The 19,593-nt window shown below is 40.9% G+C and overlaps 1 protein-coding gene and 1 pseudogene across 1 annotated transcript in view; both read left to right on the top strand.

Annotated features, from left to right (window-relative positions):
* Nucleotides 1–19,226, top strand: part of Galnt1 (polypeptide N-acetylgalactosaminyltransferase 1) — a 74,397-nt gene extending 55,171 nt beyond the window's left edge. The window contains exons 9-13 of the mRNA XM_057788829.1: nucleotides 1,663–1,843; nucleotides 3,067–3,206; nucleotides 12,075–12,173; nucleotides 13,231–13,365; nucleotides 17,085–19,226. Of these exons, the coding sequence (XP_057644812.1) occupies nucleotides 1,663–1,843; nucleotides 3,067–3,206; nucleotides 12,075–12,173; nucleotides 13,231–13,365; nucleotides 17,085–17,231 (702 nt within the window). The 3' untranslated portion in view covers nucleotides 17,232–19,226. The remainder of the gene's footprint in view (nucleotides 1–1,662; nucleotides 1,844–3,066; nucleotides 3,207–12,074; nucleotides 12,174–13,230; nucleotides 13,366–17,084) is intronic.
* Nucleotides 6,728–7,168, top strand: LOC130886736 (ubiquinol-cytochrome-c reductase complex assembly factor 2-like; annotated as a pseudogene).
* Nucleotides 19,227–19,593: the final 367 nt, after the last annotated feature.

Raw genomic sequence — 19,593 nt, 5'->3', positions numbered from 1 at the left:
TTTATTTATTTATTTATTTATTTATTTATTTATTTTTTAAATATTTATTTATTATGTATATAATATTCTGACTGTGTGTATGTCTGCAGGCCAGAAGAGAGCACCAGACCTCATTACAGATGGTTGTGAGCCACCATGTGGTTGCCGGGAATTGAACTCAGGACCTTTGGAAGAGCAGGCAATGCTCTTAACCACTGAGCCATCTCTCCAGCCCTGTTTTTATTTTTAAGGCAGGGCATGACAATGCATACTGTAATCCTAGTACTGGGGACAGAGAGACTGTAGAGTCCATAGCTACATCAGTGAGCTCTGGTTTCAGTGAGAAGTCCTGTCTCAAAATAAGGAAAGTGATTTAGATAGATACCTGATGTTACCCTCTGGCCACCACACACACAACCACGCATATACATCACAAAAAGGAAGAAAAAGACAAAGCAGTTCTGAAATGACTCTTCATCAGTCTAGTTGACCTTTCATTGTGTGTCCACTAAATCAGCATGTTTTAGGTGGTAACACAAGCTGCCAAACAGCTTCTGACACATAGCAATCAGTAGAGACGTACTGAGTGTGCCCCTAGACTCTCTTTTCCTAAGTGTAAAAGATGAGACCTGAGCTTCCGGGAAATCTCACTGAGCTCTAACGCTAACACTGAATAAACTTGGGAAAACCTGAAGGTAGACATACTGTTTAACAAAGCCAAAAGTGTTTCAAAATGTGAGTTTCAATTGCAAATATGAGATTTTCCTTTATGGTACAAAACTATATTTGAAACAATTGCATTGAATTAAGAATATAAACCTATACTTAATTTTTCTTTTGGGCCATGTGTTTCATTGATTGAACAAATAGATCAGAACATACTATCTCTGTCTTGTTGAAGAATCATGGTTGTTGTCCGTTCTGTGTGATGTGTCAGTAGTGGCTCAAGTTTGGAGAGACAGAAATAGAAACAAACTTGACTGAATACTCCCTGATCATGAGTGTGTGTGGTGTGTGTTAAATCATGAGCCACATCAAACATGTTAAATACACAAAACAAACAAAGTGACACTGAACATTTCCTGAAGTGGTGTGTCCTTGTTGACAAGGGAGGCTGAGCGGGGTGAGTTAATGATGCTGTGAGTCACCGCATTTGGAGTTGCTCTTGTGTCTCTCACTCTTCCTGCGTAGTTCATCATAGCCTTTCTAGTTTGTATTTTATATGATTTTGACCAAAATTTTGAAAAATGTTTGGTCCCGGGGAAGTATTGTCTGTACACCAGAGCAGGATCTCTGAGTCCTGAGTTTTGTTGATTATTTTTGAGACCCAGTCTCACTATGTAGCACTCACTAGCCCGGAACTCACAGTGTAGATCGGGCTGGCCTTAACTCATGGAGGTCCATTGCCTCTACCTCCTGAATTCTGGGATTAAAGGTGTAGGTCACCACAGCCAGGCTTGTGTTTTGAATTTTAAACTGTATGTCCAACACAATCCACTTTACTCTTTTGTTCAGATTTGGTAGTTTATAGACATATTGGAAAGAATTTATCAGTAACTACAGATTTTCCATTCGAGGCTATAAATAAAAGTCAACCCCCCTGTTCAATTGAAAAAAAAATACCACATGAATGCTACAGCAGCTTTGGTAAGTAGGTACTAAGCTTCATCCTGCTGTTTTCAGATTTGGCAATGTGGAGGAACTTTGGAAATTGTGACTTGTTCCCATGTCGGTCATGTGTTTCGGAAAGCTACACCTTACACGTTTCCAGGAGGGACAGGGCAGATTATCAATAAAAATAATAGACGGCTTGCAGAAGTATGGATGGATGAATTCAAGAATTTTTTCTATATAATTTCTCCAGGTTAGTATACTTTGCATGATATATACAAAGTGTACCTTTCCCCCATGTGTGTGTATGGTGGGGGGGGATCAGAGAAAGAATTTTCTTTTCACCTAACTATAGCATTTGACATTTCTGAGATTTCATCTTATTAAATTTCAGCCATTTTCCTAGCTGACAAAGCACTTTCTCAACATTTGGCATTTTTATCCAACATTAAAAATGCTAGTACTTATTTATGGATTTATATATGTATGTAGAGACGGGCTCGTGTATCCCGAGCTAGCCTCAGACTCACTGTGTAGCTGAGCATATCCTCAAACTTCTGATCTTTCTGCCTCCATCTCCCAAGTGTGCCTGCCTGCATAACCATACATGTTTTTTGTGATGCTGGGGGACTAAACCCAGACTTCCATGTGTGCTAAATAAGTACTCCTAACTGAGCCACATCCCCTGTCCATAAAACAATACCACCTCAGAAGCAGGTTATTAGCATTCTCCATAAGCAGACCTTTAGTGCTGCTGTATAAGACTTTAATGAAGCCATCTCTCCTCACATAGCCAATGCAGAGGCTACAGCATTCCTCGAGAGACTTTCTAAGAATTCCGCTCTGTTAATCGGGCTTTTGTATGTCTGTTTCTTCCCAGAGATATGCCTCTCTGAAATTATTACTATTCTGCCTTGGTTGTTCAGTTACAATACTTCAAGACTCAAGTGGGTATGAGCACAGTTCAGCAAATTACGTGAGAGAAAGCTGATTGGGTGTAGTTGTACTATTTAATACTTGTACCAGATAGTTTTTTCGGTTTCTTGAGACACAGTTTCTCTGTAGCTTTGGAGCCTGTCCTGGAACTAGCTCTTGTAGGACAGGCTGACCTTGAACTCACAGAGAACTGTGAGGCCAGTGCTGGGATTAAAGGCATGCACACCACTGTCTGGCAATTTTTTTTATTTTTACCTTAATATACATTTAAGTTTCCTGATCTCTGTGTGACTAACTGTTGTTTAATATTTTTATTTGTTACATTTTCACATGAATTTGTTTCCTTTGAATAAAATCAAAACACCCGTTAATGCCTTGTCCTGTTTTCTCCTTTGGGAGGTGGTTCGTATCGCATCAGCTGTAGTGTCATCCATCACCTGATAATCCTGCTTCCCATTCAGCTGCTTTGTGAGAATGCGCATGTAGGTAGACGTGTGCTACCAGATAGAACTCTAACAAATCAATCATTTCCTTCAACAGGTGTTACAAAGGTAGATTATGGAGATATATCATCAAGACTTGGTCTGAGACATAAACTACAATGCAAACCTTTCTCTTGGTACCTAGAAAATATTTACCCTGATTCTCAAATTCCACGTCACTATTTCTCATTGGGAGAGGTAAAAACAAATGTGTGTGTGTGTGTGTGTGTGTGTGTGTGTGTGTGTGTGTGTGTATATAATATATTTATTCTGTATAGTTATTTAAAAGTTAAAACTTCTAACATCTAAGGTTCTTAAATTATCTTTGATATTATAAAGTATTTAGACTCAAGTATGGATAAGTTCTTGTTAATGGAGTCTGCCTCATAATATGAAATCTTATTAAATTTTTGGCTTCCCCACCCCTAGTACTAGGAAGTAACCCTGAGAACTTTCACATGATAAGCAAATGCTTGATCATTGAGCCACTTCCTCAGCAAAATCTTACTACATCTTTATCACATTATGTTTTATTAAAATAAAGGTGCTTAGGGCTGGAGAGATTGCTCAGCTTACTTGTTCTTGGAGAAAACTGGGGTTTGGGTCCCAGTACCCACAGGAAAACTAAGAACCATCTGAACCATTATTACCAAGAAGACTCTTGTTACAATGTAGCAGTGTCTTCAGTGGACTTATAATAACAACAAGTTAAGCCATTTCCTTGAAACCTGTACTTCTAAAGCAAATAACCGTGGGTTAGTCCAAATCAAAGCCTGAGAAATTTCAGAGTGAAGCTAACTTGACAAGGAAGGTTGAAACAGTTCTGTATGTAAGTGGATGTTTATTTTCCTTTGGGAATTTTAAGTTTTCATAGTTTAGACAGGGAAGTGGGGGGAAATGCTGAAAAGCATATTTGTTTCTGATGATTCTCTTAAGTTGTTTCTCTTAGAATTCAGCATGATTTTTCTTGAAATGATTGGCTTATTGATACTTATAGATAAGACAAATTTGCAGATTAGTTGTACTTTTTATCTCAGTGCCTGTCCATACTAAGGACTCTAGTATGAGAAAGATCTTGGCTTCTGTTATGATGACTTTGACAGTAAAACATTCTTGTGTCCTGTTTGTTGAATGCCAGTTAGCTATCAGTTTTGACTCCTAGCCAAACTTCTGTTCTGTCTTTAAGAATTCAGATAAGAGCTGGGCATGGTGACACATGCCTTTAATCTGAGCACTGGGAGGCAGAGGCAGGTGGATCTCTTTAAGTTTGAGCTATATAATAGAGAAACCATGTCTACCCACACCCCTGTCCTCTTCCCACCCCACTCCCACCCCGCAAAAAAATCAGGTTTCTTAGACTGGATGTCTGGTCTTTTTACATCCTTTGTTTAAAAGTTCAGCCTCTAAGTGAAAGTTCTTCTGGAGCCTGAGTTATTCCTTCTCTTGGAAGAAAACCAGCCATCTCCATGTAGTTTTAGTAACTCTGTTTCCTCAAATGGGCCATTTCTTTTTATTCAGATTTACTCTCGTCTTTTGATTTCTTCTTAAGTGGTTATCATGTCTTTGTTTCCATGGCCACCCTAGAGATTCGTGTGTGCATCACTGAATTAGAACTTAACAAGTACTGTACCGTTTTTTCCGACTCCCCCATCCCGAGTGTTAAAGCAAAAGCTTTGGACTATTCCTTCATTAGAGTCGAACACCACAGCCTATTAAACCATAAAATTTGAGGTTTCTTCTTTTTTTTTGTTTTTGTTTTTGTTTTGTTTTGTTTCGAGACAGGGTGTCTCTGTAGCTTTAGAGCCTGTCCTGCAACTAGCTCTTGTAGACCAGGCTGGCCTCGAACTCATAGAGATCCGCCTGCCTCTGCCTCCCAAGTACTGGGATTAAAGGTGTGAACCACTACCGCCTGGTAAGGTATCTTTTTCTTGTAATCTTCTAACTTCCCAAGGTCCTATTTGTTAGTTCAAGGCAGTAATTTTCAACAGCCTAGTATAAATTTATCATTAATTTAGCCTCTTATAATAATAATCTAGGAATAAGTGTATTAAATATATTAAAAGAATTTGTTTTTACTGGACTGTGACGCAAAAGAGTTTTTATTGTCAATTGTAAGTGGGAATTACTGTGTTCAAGATCCTCCTTTGGGGCTGGAGAGATGGCTCAGAGGTTAAGAGCATTGCCTGTTCTTCCAAAGGTCCTGAGTTCAATTCCCAGCAACCACATGGTGGCTCACAACCATCTGTAAAGAGGTCTGGCGCCCTCTTCTGGCCTTCAGACATACACACAGACAGAATATTGTATACATAATAAATAAATATTTAAAAAAAAAAAAGATCCTCCTTTGATAGCATTATGTTTATAGGACTTACCATCAAATGTTTTTTGGTTATTTGCCCTTCTTTGTTGCCTACCTTTCTGTGTCTTTTCCAGGACACAGGAACTCTCCCTTCACAGTACAGTCAGTCCTTTTCCCTTCCCTCTCCCTCTAAAACTCCTTCCATGGAGGCTGGTAGACAGTCTTGGAAGTTAGAACACCTTACATGGCATAGGCCCCGTGGCAACCTTTTTGAGATCCTGTAGTCATTGGGTTTACAGAAAGATTTCAAAGAGGACAAAGGGAAGGTTCTTTGAGGTGCCAAGGTAAATCTAGTCTGTTTCCTTGCATGTGTTTCGTTATCACCTTTTATACTTTTATACTGTGGTGCTTGGGCTGAGCAGTTGTCCTAGAGACCAGATGGCTCACAAACTGGACAGTTATTCTCTGGCCACTGAGGTATGCACTTAAGAGCAATCATTAGTGTATTCCTTATCCTTACCTATTGTTCCAACTAGTCTTTGATTGCTTGAGCCTTTATTGAAGCATTTTCCTCAGTTGGTAAAAATTTAACTTGTTTTACTTCCTGCTGTATACTGTGAGTATTTTTTATTGCCATTGGTTAATAAAGAAGTTACTTTGACCAGTGGCTTAACAGAGTAAAGTCAGACTGAAAGAGATAAATATATAGAGGGAGTAGGCGAAGTCAGGGAGAAGCCATGTAGCCACCACAGGAAACAGACACCTCTGCCAGAGCCCACCGGAAACTTGCCTACCTAGTGATACACAGATTAATGGAGATGGGTTAGTTTAGGATGTAAGAGCTAGCTAGAAATATGCTTAAGCTATTGGCCAACTAGTATTGCAAATAATTATTTTTGTAATTTTGTGATTATTTCAAGTCTGGGCAGCCGGAAACAAACAAACAGCTTCCTCCAACAACTTCCTTACTCCTTTTACTTGTTAGTGTAAATACTACACTTTCCCCTCTTCTCCTCTGTCTTAATTAGTGTTTCTGTTGCTGTAAAGAGACAACATAACCACAGCAACACTTACAAAGGAAAACATTAATTGTGGTGGCTCACTTACAGTTCAGAGGTTCAGTCCATTATCATCATGGCGGGAAGCAAGGCAACATGCAGGCAGACATGGTGCTAGAGAATGAGCTAAAAGTTCTTACATTTTGACTCATGGGCAACAGGAAGTGGTCTGAGACACCGGGCGGGATCTTGAACATATATGAGACCTCATAGCTTATTCTCACAGTGACATACTTCTCCAACAAGGCCACTCCTCCTAATAGTACTACTCCCTTGGGGGCCATTTTTTTTTTTCCAAACCATCACATCCTCCCAAAAAGTTCAGTTTCCATTGGGTTGAAATATGTCTATGCTGGGGGGCCCAAGATGGCCGCTCTCCGCTACCGTCATTTCCTTAAGCTCTGTGAGAAATGGCCAGTGGACGAGACCAAATGGGGCCGGGACTTGGGCACTTACCTGTGGCAGCGGGTAGCACAGGCCTTTCGGGAGGGAGAGAACACCCAGGTGGCAGAACCTGAGGCCTGTGATCAGATGTATGAAAGCTTAGCATGACTGCATTCAAACTACTATAAACACAAGTACCCTCGCCCCAGAGAAACCAGCTTCAGTGGCCTGTCCGTGGAAGAATACAAGCTGATCCTGTCCACAGACACCCTGGAAGAGTTTCAGGAGATGGATAAGAGCATGTGGAAGAAATTCCAGGAGAAGTTTGCACCCACTAGGCCAGAGGAGAAACATAAAGCCTGGGCACGGGTCTTGTCCCGCCCACATACCTGACCCTCATCAATAAAGCTGTCCAGTTTCTCCACTCAAAAAAAAGAAAAAAAAAAAAAAAGAAATATGTCTCTGCTGCCTGTTCTTGCCTTTATACCACCATTCCTCCACTGTAGTAGTGGAAAATCTAGGACTTTATTTTAAATCTAGCTTATAGAAAAAATTATAAAGCCAAATAGAGGGAGAAACCTGATTTGTAATAGAAGTTGAATTGTGAAAGATTTCCTTTTGTAAGCATTAGCTGATGTGAGTTTATTTGTTAGGAAGACCACAGCCGTATCCTCCCTGACACTCAGGGTATGTAACCCCAGCTCTGTAAGAGGTTGGAGTTTCTTCACTGTTTTTTATTCATTCAACAACTATTTGAATGCCCACAATGCAACATGGCACAAAATTTTGTTTTTGTTTATCTTATAGTCTATTTGAAAAAAAATTAAAAATATACAGTGTGTCAGATAGCAGTGGCAAGAACAGATGAGAACAAGGATACCTGGTGAGCATGAAAATTGTTCTATTTTACATAGGTAGTTGAGGAAGGCACCCTTAAGGTAATTTGTGAGCAAAATCCTGAAGAAAGAATAACTAAGCCATAACGTTGCTTAGGTTAATGTTTCAGAGCAATGGGAGAATGAGTACAAAGGTTGCTAAGATGAGTATGGACTTGGCATGTCCCAGAAAAAGTAGGGAGGTCACTTGTCTAGAAAAAACAAGTAGGTAGGTAATAAAAGATGAGGACAAAACCATGAGGGTAAGCTGGGAAGATGGCCCAGTGGGTAAAGCGCTTGCCTCACAGACATGAACTGAGTTCAGATCCTCAGAACCCATGTAAAGCTGAGCATGAGTGTGGTGAGAGGCAGAGACAGGAGAATCCCTGAAAGTTCCTGGGTCAGTTGGCCTGGTTTATGTAGTGAGAAATAGCAAGGAAGAAAGAAAGCCTCCATTTCAGAGTGAAGATGGACAGTTGAAGTTGTCACCACGGTAGGTGTGATCTTTCCACTCTTGATGCACACATGTGCTTATATCGTTTGTTGTACACGCACACAGACCATTTAGAGGATCAAATGAGAAGAGAACACAGCCATAAGCAGCTGGTACAGTTTGGAAATCATGGACATTAATCCTAATACTTGGGAGCACGGAGGCAGGATTGCATGCTTGAGGCCAGTCTAGTCTATGTAGTGAGTTCCAGAGCTGCATGATGAGCCCCTGTCTAAAAACTAAAAAGTAGAGTAGAAGGAGAACCAGGAGAATGATGTTTCAGAGACTTAAGTGAAAGGTTTGTCTCAAAAAGTAGGTGCTTAACTATGTGACTGCTATGGAGAAAGCATAACCTGAGTATGGAGGATTAGGGAGATTCTGTTAGTACTCTCAGTATGCGAGAGTGCCCATGGAGAATAGAAGTGTAGAGCCTTAATGTGCACCAGTCTTCGAAGGCGAGGCATTTTGCTGTAAATAATGCAGAGAAGTAGATGATGGCTAGAGGATAACATGGGGAAGGGGAGATTGTTTTCCATTTATGAAAATAAAGTGTGTACTGATTTTTTCACAGTCAGTTTTTGGGGGTTTGGTGCAGCCTGGGACCTTGGTCATGCCAGGATTCTTCGAGGCTTTATTAAGAATGCTTGGGTTCCCTTGGAATCATGTTATACCCACTTATAAGGAAATTTGAATAAGAATGGGATTGAGGACCTTAATCATTTATAAAATCAAGAGTGATGCTAAAAGATGTGAAGTTTTGAACAGAATTTGGTTCAATGGTTTTAAGCCCTTTCAGGGAGACTAGGTTTGGTTCCTAGCACCCACATGGTGGCTTACAACCATCTGTAACTCCAGTCCCAAGGGATATGGTTCCCTCTTGTGAAATGCATGCTCATGGCAGCTCTGTTGACCCAACCTAAGTGGCAGAGGCAACTTAGATGTCCCAGACAGATGAATGGAATGATAAGCAGAAAGTTGTATGTACATACAGTTCTTCAAAAGGATAGACATCCTGACATATATGCATTTCCTCATAAATGAACTTTAAAGACGTTTTGCTTAAGTGAAATAGAATGATGACAAAAATAATGTAGTTTCGCTTCTGGGAAGAACCTATAGTGGCTGTGTGCATGGAAAAAGAAAGCAGTAGTTACCACAGACTGATAGAGGTAGGAAAAATGGTTTGTTTAGTGGCTGAAGTGGTTCAGGTTTGTAAACTGGGAAGGATCTAGAGACCTTTTTCATAGCAGTGTGAATGGACTTAGCAGTTCTGAACTGACTCTTTGAAACTGGCTATGGTGGTAAATTTTATGTTATATAAAAAGACCCAGGGTAGGCATCGTGAGTTTAAATGGTTAGGAGATGGGATCCAGCACGGAGGGGAGTAAAGGATTGGGCACAGGCAGTTCATCCCTTGAGACAGAATAGAAAGGAGAGGTGGAGTCAAGTACAAGTCAGATGTGAGTGGTAGTTTGTGTGGATGCTTGAGAAGTCCTCTTAAATAATGACTTCAGGTGAATACAGATTATTGGTTGAGAGTAAGGCAGGGGCTGCTGGTTATAGAGGCTTGGGAAAGAGGGCAAACAGAAGCCTAGACAGTGTTTGAGTCCAGAGGTCCCGGAAGGGAGCTGATGCTGGTGAGTGAGTAAATCCATCACCCCCTCCCTTCCTGCGCATTCTCTCCTTGAGTGAGTAAAATCTAGGTTAAGTAACATGCCTCTGAAGGACGTGGAGCAGCCACTCCTTTTGGGAGTGAAAGGTGGTTTCTTTTTCTTTCTTCCTTTCTTCTCTTCTTTTCCTTTTTTGAACTGACCCAATTTTAGACAATGCCTAAGCATTGTTAGCTGGGCTTGAGTTCCAACAAATTAAAGGGTGATACATATCCAAGCCGTGGAACATGGTTGCCAAGGCAAGTTGACCTCTTTCTTCTTATCTGCTGACTTCCCACGTGGCATAGGCTTTACCATCTGGTATTTTTGCCATTGCCTCAGAAACATAGCCTGTGGTCCTTTTGTGCCAGGTCTTTGCAGACCAGGCACCTCCAGGTGAAAAGTCTCATTTCTGGGGCATGATTATTAAGATGTCTTAACCAAGTCTGCCTTCCAGAACTTGTACTATAGGATTTGAAACCAAAATAACGTTATGTTTTCTCATAATAGCTAATACTTGTTAATCCATTGACTATTGTAAACAACCACAGATTCGGACCCTAACCTTTCTGGGATAGCTGGTGTTAAGGCAGAGCAGACATTGATTCAGGCAGTTATGCTGGTTCTCACATTGCCTTGGCATCCACTTCATGTAAAGCAGCAGTCTAAGTGCCTTACAGACATTCAGGTGTCCCTCTTCTGATGACACGGTTAAACTGCTTTTTGGAGTGGATTAATGTTTAATGGAAAGTGAAATCCGTACCATCGCATGGCTGCTTCCACACAAGCCAGCTTCCAAAGCTCTTTTGGCCAGAAAATGTATCTTTAGTTTCCTGAGGAGTCATCAGGGGGATTGGATTGTCAAAAGGGACACCTTGTGTCCTTGAAGAGTTGTAAAATTGCTTTTAAGTTATTACTGAAAATAGAATTATTTTGAACTGAATGTAATTCCTAAAGGAACAGTGAAAGAATGAGAGAAATGAGAACAAATAAAAGTTTTAATTTAAAATTAAAGAACCCTTGATGTATAAATAAGTACTTTATTTGGATCATTTCCACCCCTCTATCCCCAGCTCCTTCTGTGTCACCCCCCCAATTTCCCTTTCAAATTAGAAACCTCTTCCTCTTTAACTCTTGTTGTATACATACATACATACATGCACACATATACACATATACCGTACTTGAGTCTAGTGTTGCCCTCATATACATTTGTCTAGGACTGACTGACTGGGATTGAATAACCTCTCGGGCTTGTCCCTGGCAAAAACTGATTCTCCCTCTCGTAACAGCCATTAATTGCCTATAGTTTTTCATCTATAGGTGGGACTTTATGAGATTTCCCCTATCCTCTTATGTAAACACCTCATTGGCATGCCAACTGGTGGTGTTACTATGCAAGCCATGTTTAGGTGACCATATTGTTGAGATTTCATTGGTGCAACTTCCCTGTCATATAGAAGACACTGTCTTGAAGCAGAAACCCTGGTCCTTGGCTATTATAGTTTTCCTGTTCCTTTATGATGTTCCCTAAGCCTTTGTTGTAGAGGTTGTGTTCTATCAACTGAGGCTGAGCATTCCGGTCTGTTCTCAGTATTTTGACCAGTTGTGGCTTTCTGTGATAGTCTCTATCTGCTTCAAAAAGAAGCTTCTTTAATGAGGGCTGAGAGCTACCTGGATAAATATTTAGAATGCAACTAGAATTATACTGGTTTAGAAAAATCGCAGTCATAGGTTCTCCTCTAAGATCCATGACTTCATTAGTTATGTGTGAGTGATTAGGATTTTACCGTACCAAATATGAATCCCTTCCTATTGTGTGGGCCCTAAGTCCACTTAGACAGCTGTTGATTGCACCCATAAGTACCACTAAAGAAATAATAAAAGATGCTAGGTGTGGTGATACACAGTTTTTTTGTTTTTTGTTTCTTTCCCCAAGACAGGGTTTCTCCTGTAACAGCCCTAGCTGGTTGTCCTGGAATTCACTTTGCAAACCAGGCGCCTCCAACTCACAGAGACCTTCTTGCTTTTACCTCTCAAGTGCTGTGTTTAAAGACATATGCCACCATTTAAAGGCGTGCACACCTTTAATCCCAGCACTCTGAAAGAGGCAGGCAGATCTCTGAGGTGGAGGTACCTGGTCTGCAGAGTGAATTCCAGGACAGCTAGGGCAATTACACAGAGAAACCCTGTCTCAAAAAACCAACAACAAAAAGAAACAATAAAGGGTTGGCTTTTGGTGTTATCTGTATGTACCTCTCCTTTAGTTAAGCTATATCCTAACTCCTGATGCCTTCACGTCCCACAGATACGAAATGTGGAAACAAATCAGTGTCTAGATAACATGGCTAGAAAAGAGAACGAAAAGGTTGGAATTTTCAATTGTCACGGTATGGGAGGCAATCAGGTGAGTATCCTTACTAAACTTTGAAAACAGCTTTTGATTTTGGTTTACTTTGTTCTTTTACTCCTATAACATTATTCAGGAAACATTTTTATATATTTAAAAAATAATAAAAGTATTAGGTAAAAAATACTTTCAATCTAATGATTGATACTATATTATTTTTAGATAACTCTCACTGTGTGTAACCTTGAGTAGCTTTCAGTATAGACTAGGATGGCCTTGAACGCAGATATCTGCCTGCCTCCTCTAATATTTTTTTTTTTTTTTTTTTTGATTTTTCGAGACAGGGTTTCTCTGTGGTTTTGGAGCCTGTCCTGGAACTAGCTCTTGTAGACCAGGCTGGTCTCGAACTCACAGAGATCCGCCTGCCTCTGCCTCCCGAGTGCGCCACCACCGCCCGGCAAGGTTTTTTTTGTTTTTTTTTTTTCTTTGGTTTTTCGAGACAGGGTTTCTCTGTGGCTTTGGAGCCTGTCCTGGAACTAGCTCTTGTAGACCAGGCTGGTCTCGAACTCACAGAGATCCGCCTGCCTCTGCCTCCCAAGTGCTGGAATTAAAGGCGTGCGCCACCACCGCCCGGCGTCTAATAATTTTTTAATAGAAGATTTTTATAAGGTCTCTTTAACCACTGAATTAACACTACTGAGCACAAAATTTATTTTGTCCTTTTTAGGAAAAAAAAAGACTGCCCTTAATAATACACTCAGAGAACAATGCGGATTTTTACTTTCCTCTGTGTAAAATTGGTGTAGCTTTCTCAGTTTTTCATTCTCCGTTACTGTGACAATGTACACGAATCCTGTGTCTTGAAGTAGTTGCAGATTCTTTTGAGAGTGGTTCAGGCAAAGTTTAAACTTGGAGTTACGGTTTTTATCTATATGCTCATTATCCCTCTGGAGTTACGGTTTTTATCTATACGCTCATTATCCCTCTGTTGAAACTGATTCCTGATGTCTTCATTGTCTCGTGGCTACAAATGTAGAAATGAGGGTATCTGAAATGCAGACTAATTTCTTTTTACTGTTAAAGCTACTTGCATAAGTTTATGTTTACTTTTCAGGTTTTCTCTTATACTGCCAACAAAGAAATTAGAACCGATGACCTGTGTTTGGATGTTTCCAAACTTAATGGCCCAGTTACCATGCTCAAATGCCACCACCTAAAAGGCAACCAGCTCTGGGAGTACGACCCAGTGGTGAGTTCCCCAGTTGCCTGTAGATACAGAAGCTACAGCGGAAGGGCAGATTTATAACTAGTGTGGTTCATAGTAACTGATACAGTCATTACAGCCATTAGATATTCCAAACATTCTCTGTTTGTTTCTGGATGTGTGCTGCTGCCATCGTGAGTGTGACTGTCTCTTGCCTTAAAGAATGTGCAGTATCTATTTCCTTGTAGCAGGTGCCAGGAACATAGCCAGTGTGACAACTAACAGCTTTTAAAATGAAAAAGCTCCTTATTTTCAGTTTGGTGGGATATGACAGTATGTTAACTATGCAGTACTGAACTACTTAAGTAGCTCCATTGAGTAGATAATGTTTTTTTACACAAGTCTCTACGTATATGGTTTCTGGTGTAGATTAGGCGTACTCTGATATTTAAGCTAACTATAATCTCAGCTCTGAAAGAAAAGACCATGGGCTGCTTTACTCTCAGATATGTTACTCTTCTTTTCAGGAAAATAAGTTTTTCCTGGAACGCTCTTGACAAGCTGTGCTTATTTCTTGGGATTTGTAGATTTGTCCCATAGTGAACCATAAGGAAGGCAGGGAAAGTAAGTGCTTGGTGTCCTTGTGTCTGCATGTGAGATGCCCAAGACCCAAAGATTGGGAATAGCTGTTGCCTAGTCCTGCCTCAGTGAGCATTTGCAAAGGGAGTGTCGATAGAGGTGCAGGAGAATAGAGAGGGCTTCAAGTATTTACAAAGTTTAAACCTCACATCACTGTGCAAAGTTTGTTTCCCAGAGATCAAATTAATTATGCCTTAGGCTGGTTTCTCTCAGATTCCAGGATAAAACTAACTATTGAGGTGTTTACTAGGGAGTATTTCTGAATTAGTAACTGTGAAAAGGAAAGGGAAAGGCAAGCTGCCTGGCTAGCCCAGTAGCCTGAGTGAACTCCAGAGGGCGCTCTGGAGGGGGAGAGCAGCCCATACGAACCCAAGAACTAAAATCCAGGACACTGTTCCATGGGTAAAAATTAATTGTTCCTGGTATCACAGTGCGTAGATGGTCTAAGTTAGATCTCAGACCCCGGATTCTTAGTTCTTTATCCAAGATACTTTGTTCAATACCCTACTATATTTGATTAAATTTGCACGTTCATGCATGTTTAAATCTTGTTTACATTATGTACTTTATAAAATGTATAGTATGACAATAAGCTCCTTCCCTTCTACTCCTTGTGCTGTCTCCTCTGAAATACGATGGAGATCGAGACCCATTTACATTTAGAGATTGGACGCAGGAAGTAGATGAATATTTTTTCTATTATGTAGGTAGCCTTTGCAATAAGTAATGAAAGCTTTTATCCTCTGCTTCAAGGGTTGCAGTTAAAAATGTGTCACTTGCCTGCCCAGTGCCTGAATTATGTTCTCTCTGGAGACTTGCCGGTGTTACCTAGGTGTCTGCTGAGTCCTCTGATGACAAAGTGCGGTACTGGAGCCTTGGAGCTCTGCATCTCTATCAGCCCGAGCCTTGTCTAGAGCAAGGTTCTTCCCAGTGTTGGGTCTCCTGTGGGGCTTGCCTCCTGGTAATACCAGTTCAGTCTGGATGCTGAGCACTTGAGTACCCAGCATGGAGCATTTACAGGTTCTAGAAAACTGGATGTGGTGGCGCATGCCTGGGATCACAGCACTCAGCGGACATGGAGGTAGACTGTGAGTTATTTGAGGCCAGCCTGGGCTGCCTATAGCAAGGCTTTGTCTCAGAAAAGGGGGTGAAGAGAGGTGTTTTTAGAAATTGGGAAGGAACTGGGTGGTAATGGTTGACGCCTTTAATCCCAGCACTCAGGAAGGAGGTAGAAGCAGCCGGCCTGGTCTACAGAGTGAGTTCCAGAACAGCCCTGGCTACACAGAGAAACCCTGTCTTGGAAAAACTAATTGCCCAGTCACCGTTTTTGTTGTATTTGGTTTTTTCTGCGTTTAGTAATCTTGACCTTGAGCCTGAGGACAGTTGCCACCTTCTAGGGAGTTGTGAAATGCTGAACATGTCCTTAATCCTGCATTGGTTTTGTCTCAGCTGGAACTGAACGGGTGCATGCGTGTAGAGCCTGAGCACTGGCTGCTAGACTGTGCCACACTGCACCTGCATGAGAAGTGCTAGCACCATCACAGCCGCAGCTGCACTCGCTGTCCTCGAGGTTCAGTTCTCGTGCATCTGTGAGAATTAAGTAAATCATACTGAACCTCGGGTCAGTGTGATGGTAACATCTACAGTACACAGCTATTTGCCAGTTCTCACTGGACACGGCACAGAGTGATGGAGAACTAGAAGTAAGGGTAGACGGATGCAGTCATTAGTTTCTGTTATATTCTAAATTAACACAAGTGTTAAAAGAGGCATCATGAAAATGAGATGTTCCAGATGCTGGAGTGTTGGCTCAGTGGTTAAGAGCACTGGCTGCTCTAACAGAATACCCAGGTTCAATTTCCCAACACCCACATACTGATTCTCAACTGTCTATAACTCCATTTCTAGGGGATCTGACTCCCTCTTCTGACCTCCGAAGGCATCAGGCACACACATGGTATATGGACATGCACACAGGCAAAAAAACACTCATACACATAAAGTAAAATTTAAAATTGTTTTGTTTTTTGAGACAGGGTTTCTCTGTGTAGCCCAGGCTGCCCTGGAACTAACACTGTAGACCAAACTGGCCTCAAACTCACAGAGATCAGACAGCCTTTGCCTCCCAAGTGCTGGGATTAAAGGTATGCGCCACCACCACCTGACAAAATATAAAAATTATAAGTAAGGTCTTGCAGAGAAAAGATTCACATTAAAGTCAAGACAGGAGTAAAGAATCCGATAAATGTGTGTTCATTAGCATTGTTAGCTATATGACCCACTAGGGTATCACTCAGCATGCACCCCACACCAGTAATTCATTGTTCTGGAACACATTCATTCTGGACTATGACTATGAATTCACTCTAATTTGTCTTGCCTTTTAGAAATGACCCTAAAAATTAGCATGAAAGTCTCAGACCTAAAACATAAGCACCAAGGTGTACAGCTGTGTCCCTCTCTGGCTGTCCTTTGCATGTGAGGCTCCACATAGTTACTTGTTGTTATTGCCTTCCAGAATCTTCTCAAAATGTGTCTTGTATTGTGATATTTATCTTCAAGTGAGAAAACCCAGGTTGTCTAGACTATGAACCAGTCTTCTCTAGGTTTCTGTGCTCTTGTATGTCACAATCCCTTTCTCCACCACAAGGATGATTTCTGGAGTTGATTTCTAGGCTTATGATTAATTGTAGTGTGTCTCAGCCACACCAGCATTCTTATATTTTGAATCTTTAGAAGGACCCAAGTTTCTAAAATCTTAGAGTTTAGAGTCACAGAATTAACCAGCCTTGTCACAGAGAAATAAAAGAATAATTGAAGTAGTTGTTTGGAAATATGTTAGGGGGAATGTTAGCAGTCACTTAACCTGGCCTGGATTTTTCTTTTTGCTTTAAGGAAGCTAAAGTGTGTGTGTGTGTGTGTGTGTGTGTGTGTGTGTGTGTGTGTGTGTCTGGCAGTGGCGCACAACTTTAATCCCAGCACTTAGGAGGCAGAGGCAGGTGGATGGATCTCTTGGAGTTCTAGGCCAGCCTGGTTGGTATGGTACAGTTCTCCAAAGGGGACTGGGATGTTATTTTTTTCCTCCACTTTCTAGTTAAGGTGTGTGTTTCCCCTGCTGCTTTCAGAAATTAACCCTGCAGCATGTGAACAGTAACCAGTGCCTGGATAAAGCCACGGAAGAGGACAGCCAGGTGCCCAGCATTAGAGACTGCACTGGAAGCCGGTCCCAGCAGTGGCTTCTTCGAAATGTCACCCTTCCAGAAATATTCTGAGACCAAATTTACAGCAACAACAACAAAAAGAAAAATGAAAGAAAAAAAATAAGGATTGACTGGGCTACCTCAGCATACGTTTCTGCCACATTCTTAAGTAGCAAAAAAGGAGAAGTGTTTTCCTCTTCTGTGGGATGTAAGGTTTATCAGCCATTAAAACTCAGACTCCTCTAGCTTTTCACTTGCTGTGAATCAGCCTTCCTATCCCAGGACGCAAGACTGCAAAATAGTGAGACTGCGCACACTGATGTTTACAAGACTGAAGAGTCTTCATCAAGAACAGTGGCCAGTGGCCTTCCGATCCCAGACAGGCGCAGAGTGTGCTCTCTGGATAGACGCACCTTCCACAGCGGTCGTGCACGTCAGCCGTGTCTGCTGAATGTGCCTCCTGAAGAGATCTCCTGATTAGAACCAGTAGCTGAAATATTAAATATTGATAGAAAAGTAAGTGGAAAAGAACTGGAACCAGGTTCAGAATCATGAAAACATTTTTACAACAATAAAAATTATATCAAACAGGGTTTAAAGGAAATTAAAACAGAATTATGAGAAGTACAATTTGTTATAGTATCAGATTTCTATATAGATTTTATACCTCAGTGGGGAAAAATGATTCCAGTGACATTTATTTTGTTTTCATCTGTGATAGTCATATGGATGCTTTTATTTTCCTTGGGGTGCTGAAAATGAGATGGGGGTGGAGCTCTGGACATAGTTTTGATTCCTTTTTACAATATTTTTATTTGGTTTGTGGGCTGTTGGAATTGTAAGTTTTAATTGCCTTCTTTAAAAAAAAATGGAGATTTAACATGCCTGGTCTCAATTGAAACGTTAGAGATATCAGTTGCTCTTGGGTCAACTGGCTTACAGACTATCTCTTATCCTGTCCCCCAACCTCCACACAGTTTCTTACCACATTTTCAACTTTTTAACTTGACCCCCAGACTCCTGCTACTGACTCCAGATTTGTCTCCACAGCAGCAACTCCTCAATTCCTGTGAGTCACTTCGCACAACTTACAAAGAGTGGTTGTTTATTTGGGTATGTGGAGATCATGGATCTGATGGGGCTTTTTTGAAAACCTTTTCCACTCCACACAAAGATGTGCTTCCCTGTCAGGTGCACATTTAGATTAAGCTTGAGTTGTGATGTTGATTTGCTGCTTTTTTAAAAAAAAATAAAAATTGACTGAAAATATTTAATTGGCATTTTTTAATGAGTTAGCCAAGGAAGTGCAGCTGAGTCCGTATTACAGTCCTGCATTTCTCCCTAACTCCATTTCGTTAACTGATTTTCTTTTCTCTGGTTTTTAGTGACACAATCACCTATTAAAAGTTGATGTTAATTAAAGTTCACGTTTGGTCTCACAGAAATCTCCTTGTGACATTTTCCTATGGCATCCCACTGGCCAGAATATGCATACACTCTGCTTCCTGTTTGTCAGGGGATAGTTAAGGGGGTTCTGTGCTTTGATTATCAAAGACTCGCTGCAGGAAGTCCTATTTCTTATGCTTAAGAATGGTCCTGGAAGTCGCATCACCAGTGACATTTGCCCAGTTTCTCATCATTCATTTGCTCAGCATCGAACATACGGATGCTTGGGGTAAAGCTGTCCTCCAGGATGCAGAGATTCCCCAGGAAGTCTGAAATGAAGCAGGTGTTGGCTGGAATAGTTTTTCTCCTCTGTGAGCTATGTTAATTCTATTTCCAGTGGGCCCAATGTTTGAAAAGTCAGATGTTTAATAAATTATTTTCATGCTCAGAATTACAGATTTTTGTACCCTAGCATAGCATGGCCTTACTCCTTATTGTAAAAGTTTAACAGCATTGTGATTTTAAATTTTGTCTCACTTTTTAAGTGGGGGTGTGAGTGACTTAATTCATGGGTACTTTTAGAACCTGATAGATAATCTCATTGCCTTTATTTTTCTAATTAAAATATTCCTAAATACTTTGAAATATAAAATATTCCTGAGTAGTTGTGCCTTCCGTTGATTTTACTTGAAGGTAAAATGGACCCTTTCATCCCAGCTGTTGGTGGATTAGGCAGATGCTCATCTCTGTTGAATCAAACTGAGAAGAAAAGGAATGAAAAAGAAATTAAAGGATAAGGATGGACTTATTTTTGGCAGTGACATATTTAGAAGTATGACAAATAAAGATATGTTTTGTTTCTGTAAGACAAGGCCACACCCTGTAGCCCAGACAGTCTTAAACTCACAAGCAGTCCTACTGCCTCAGCCTCTATCCGAGTACTGGGGTTAAAGCATGAACCACCAAACCTGGCCGGGATAATTTGAGTCTCACAAATCTTTCCACCCACATCAGTCACAGTCTGTTTGAATGTTTCTTAGTTCTAACT

The sequence above is a fragment of the Chionomys nivalis genome, chromosome 14 (assembly GCF_950005125.1).
Source record: "Chionomys nivalis chromosome 14, mChiNiv1.1, whole genome shotgun sequence".
Classification (NCBI taxonomy): Eukaryota; Metazoa; Chordata; class Mammalia; order Rodentia; family Cricetidae; genus Chionomys; species Chionomys nivalis.
The sequence above is the reverse complement of the archived record's forward strand: the minus strand, read 5'-3'. Positions and strand labels throughout refer to the sequence as shown.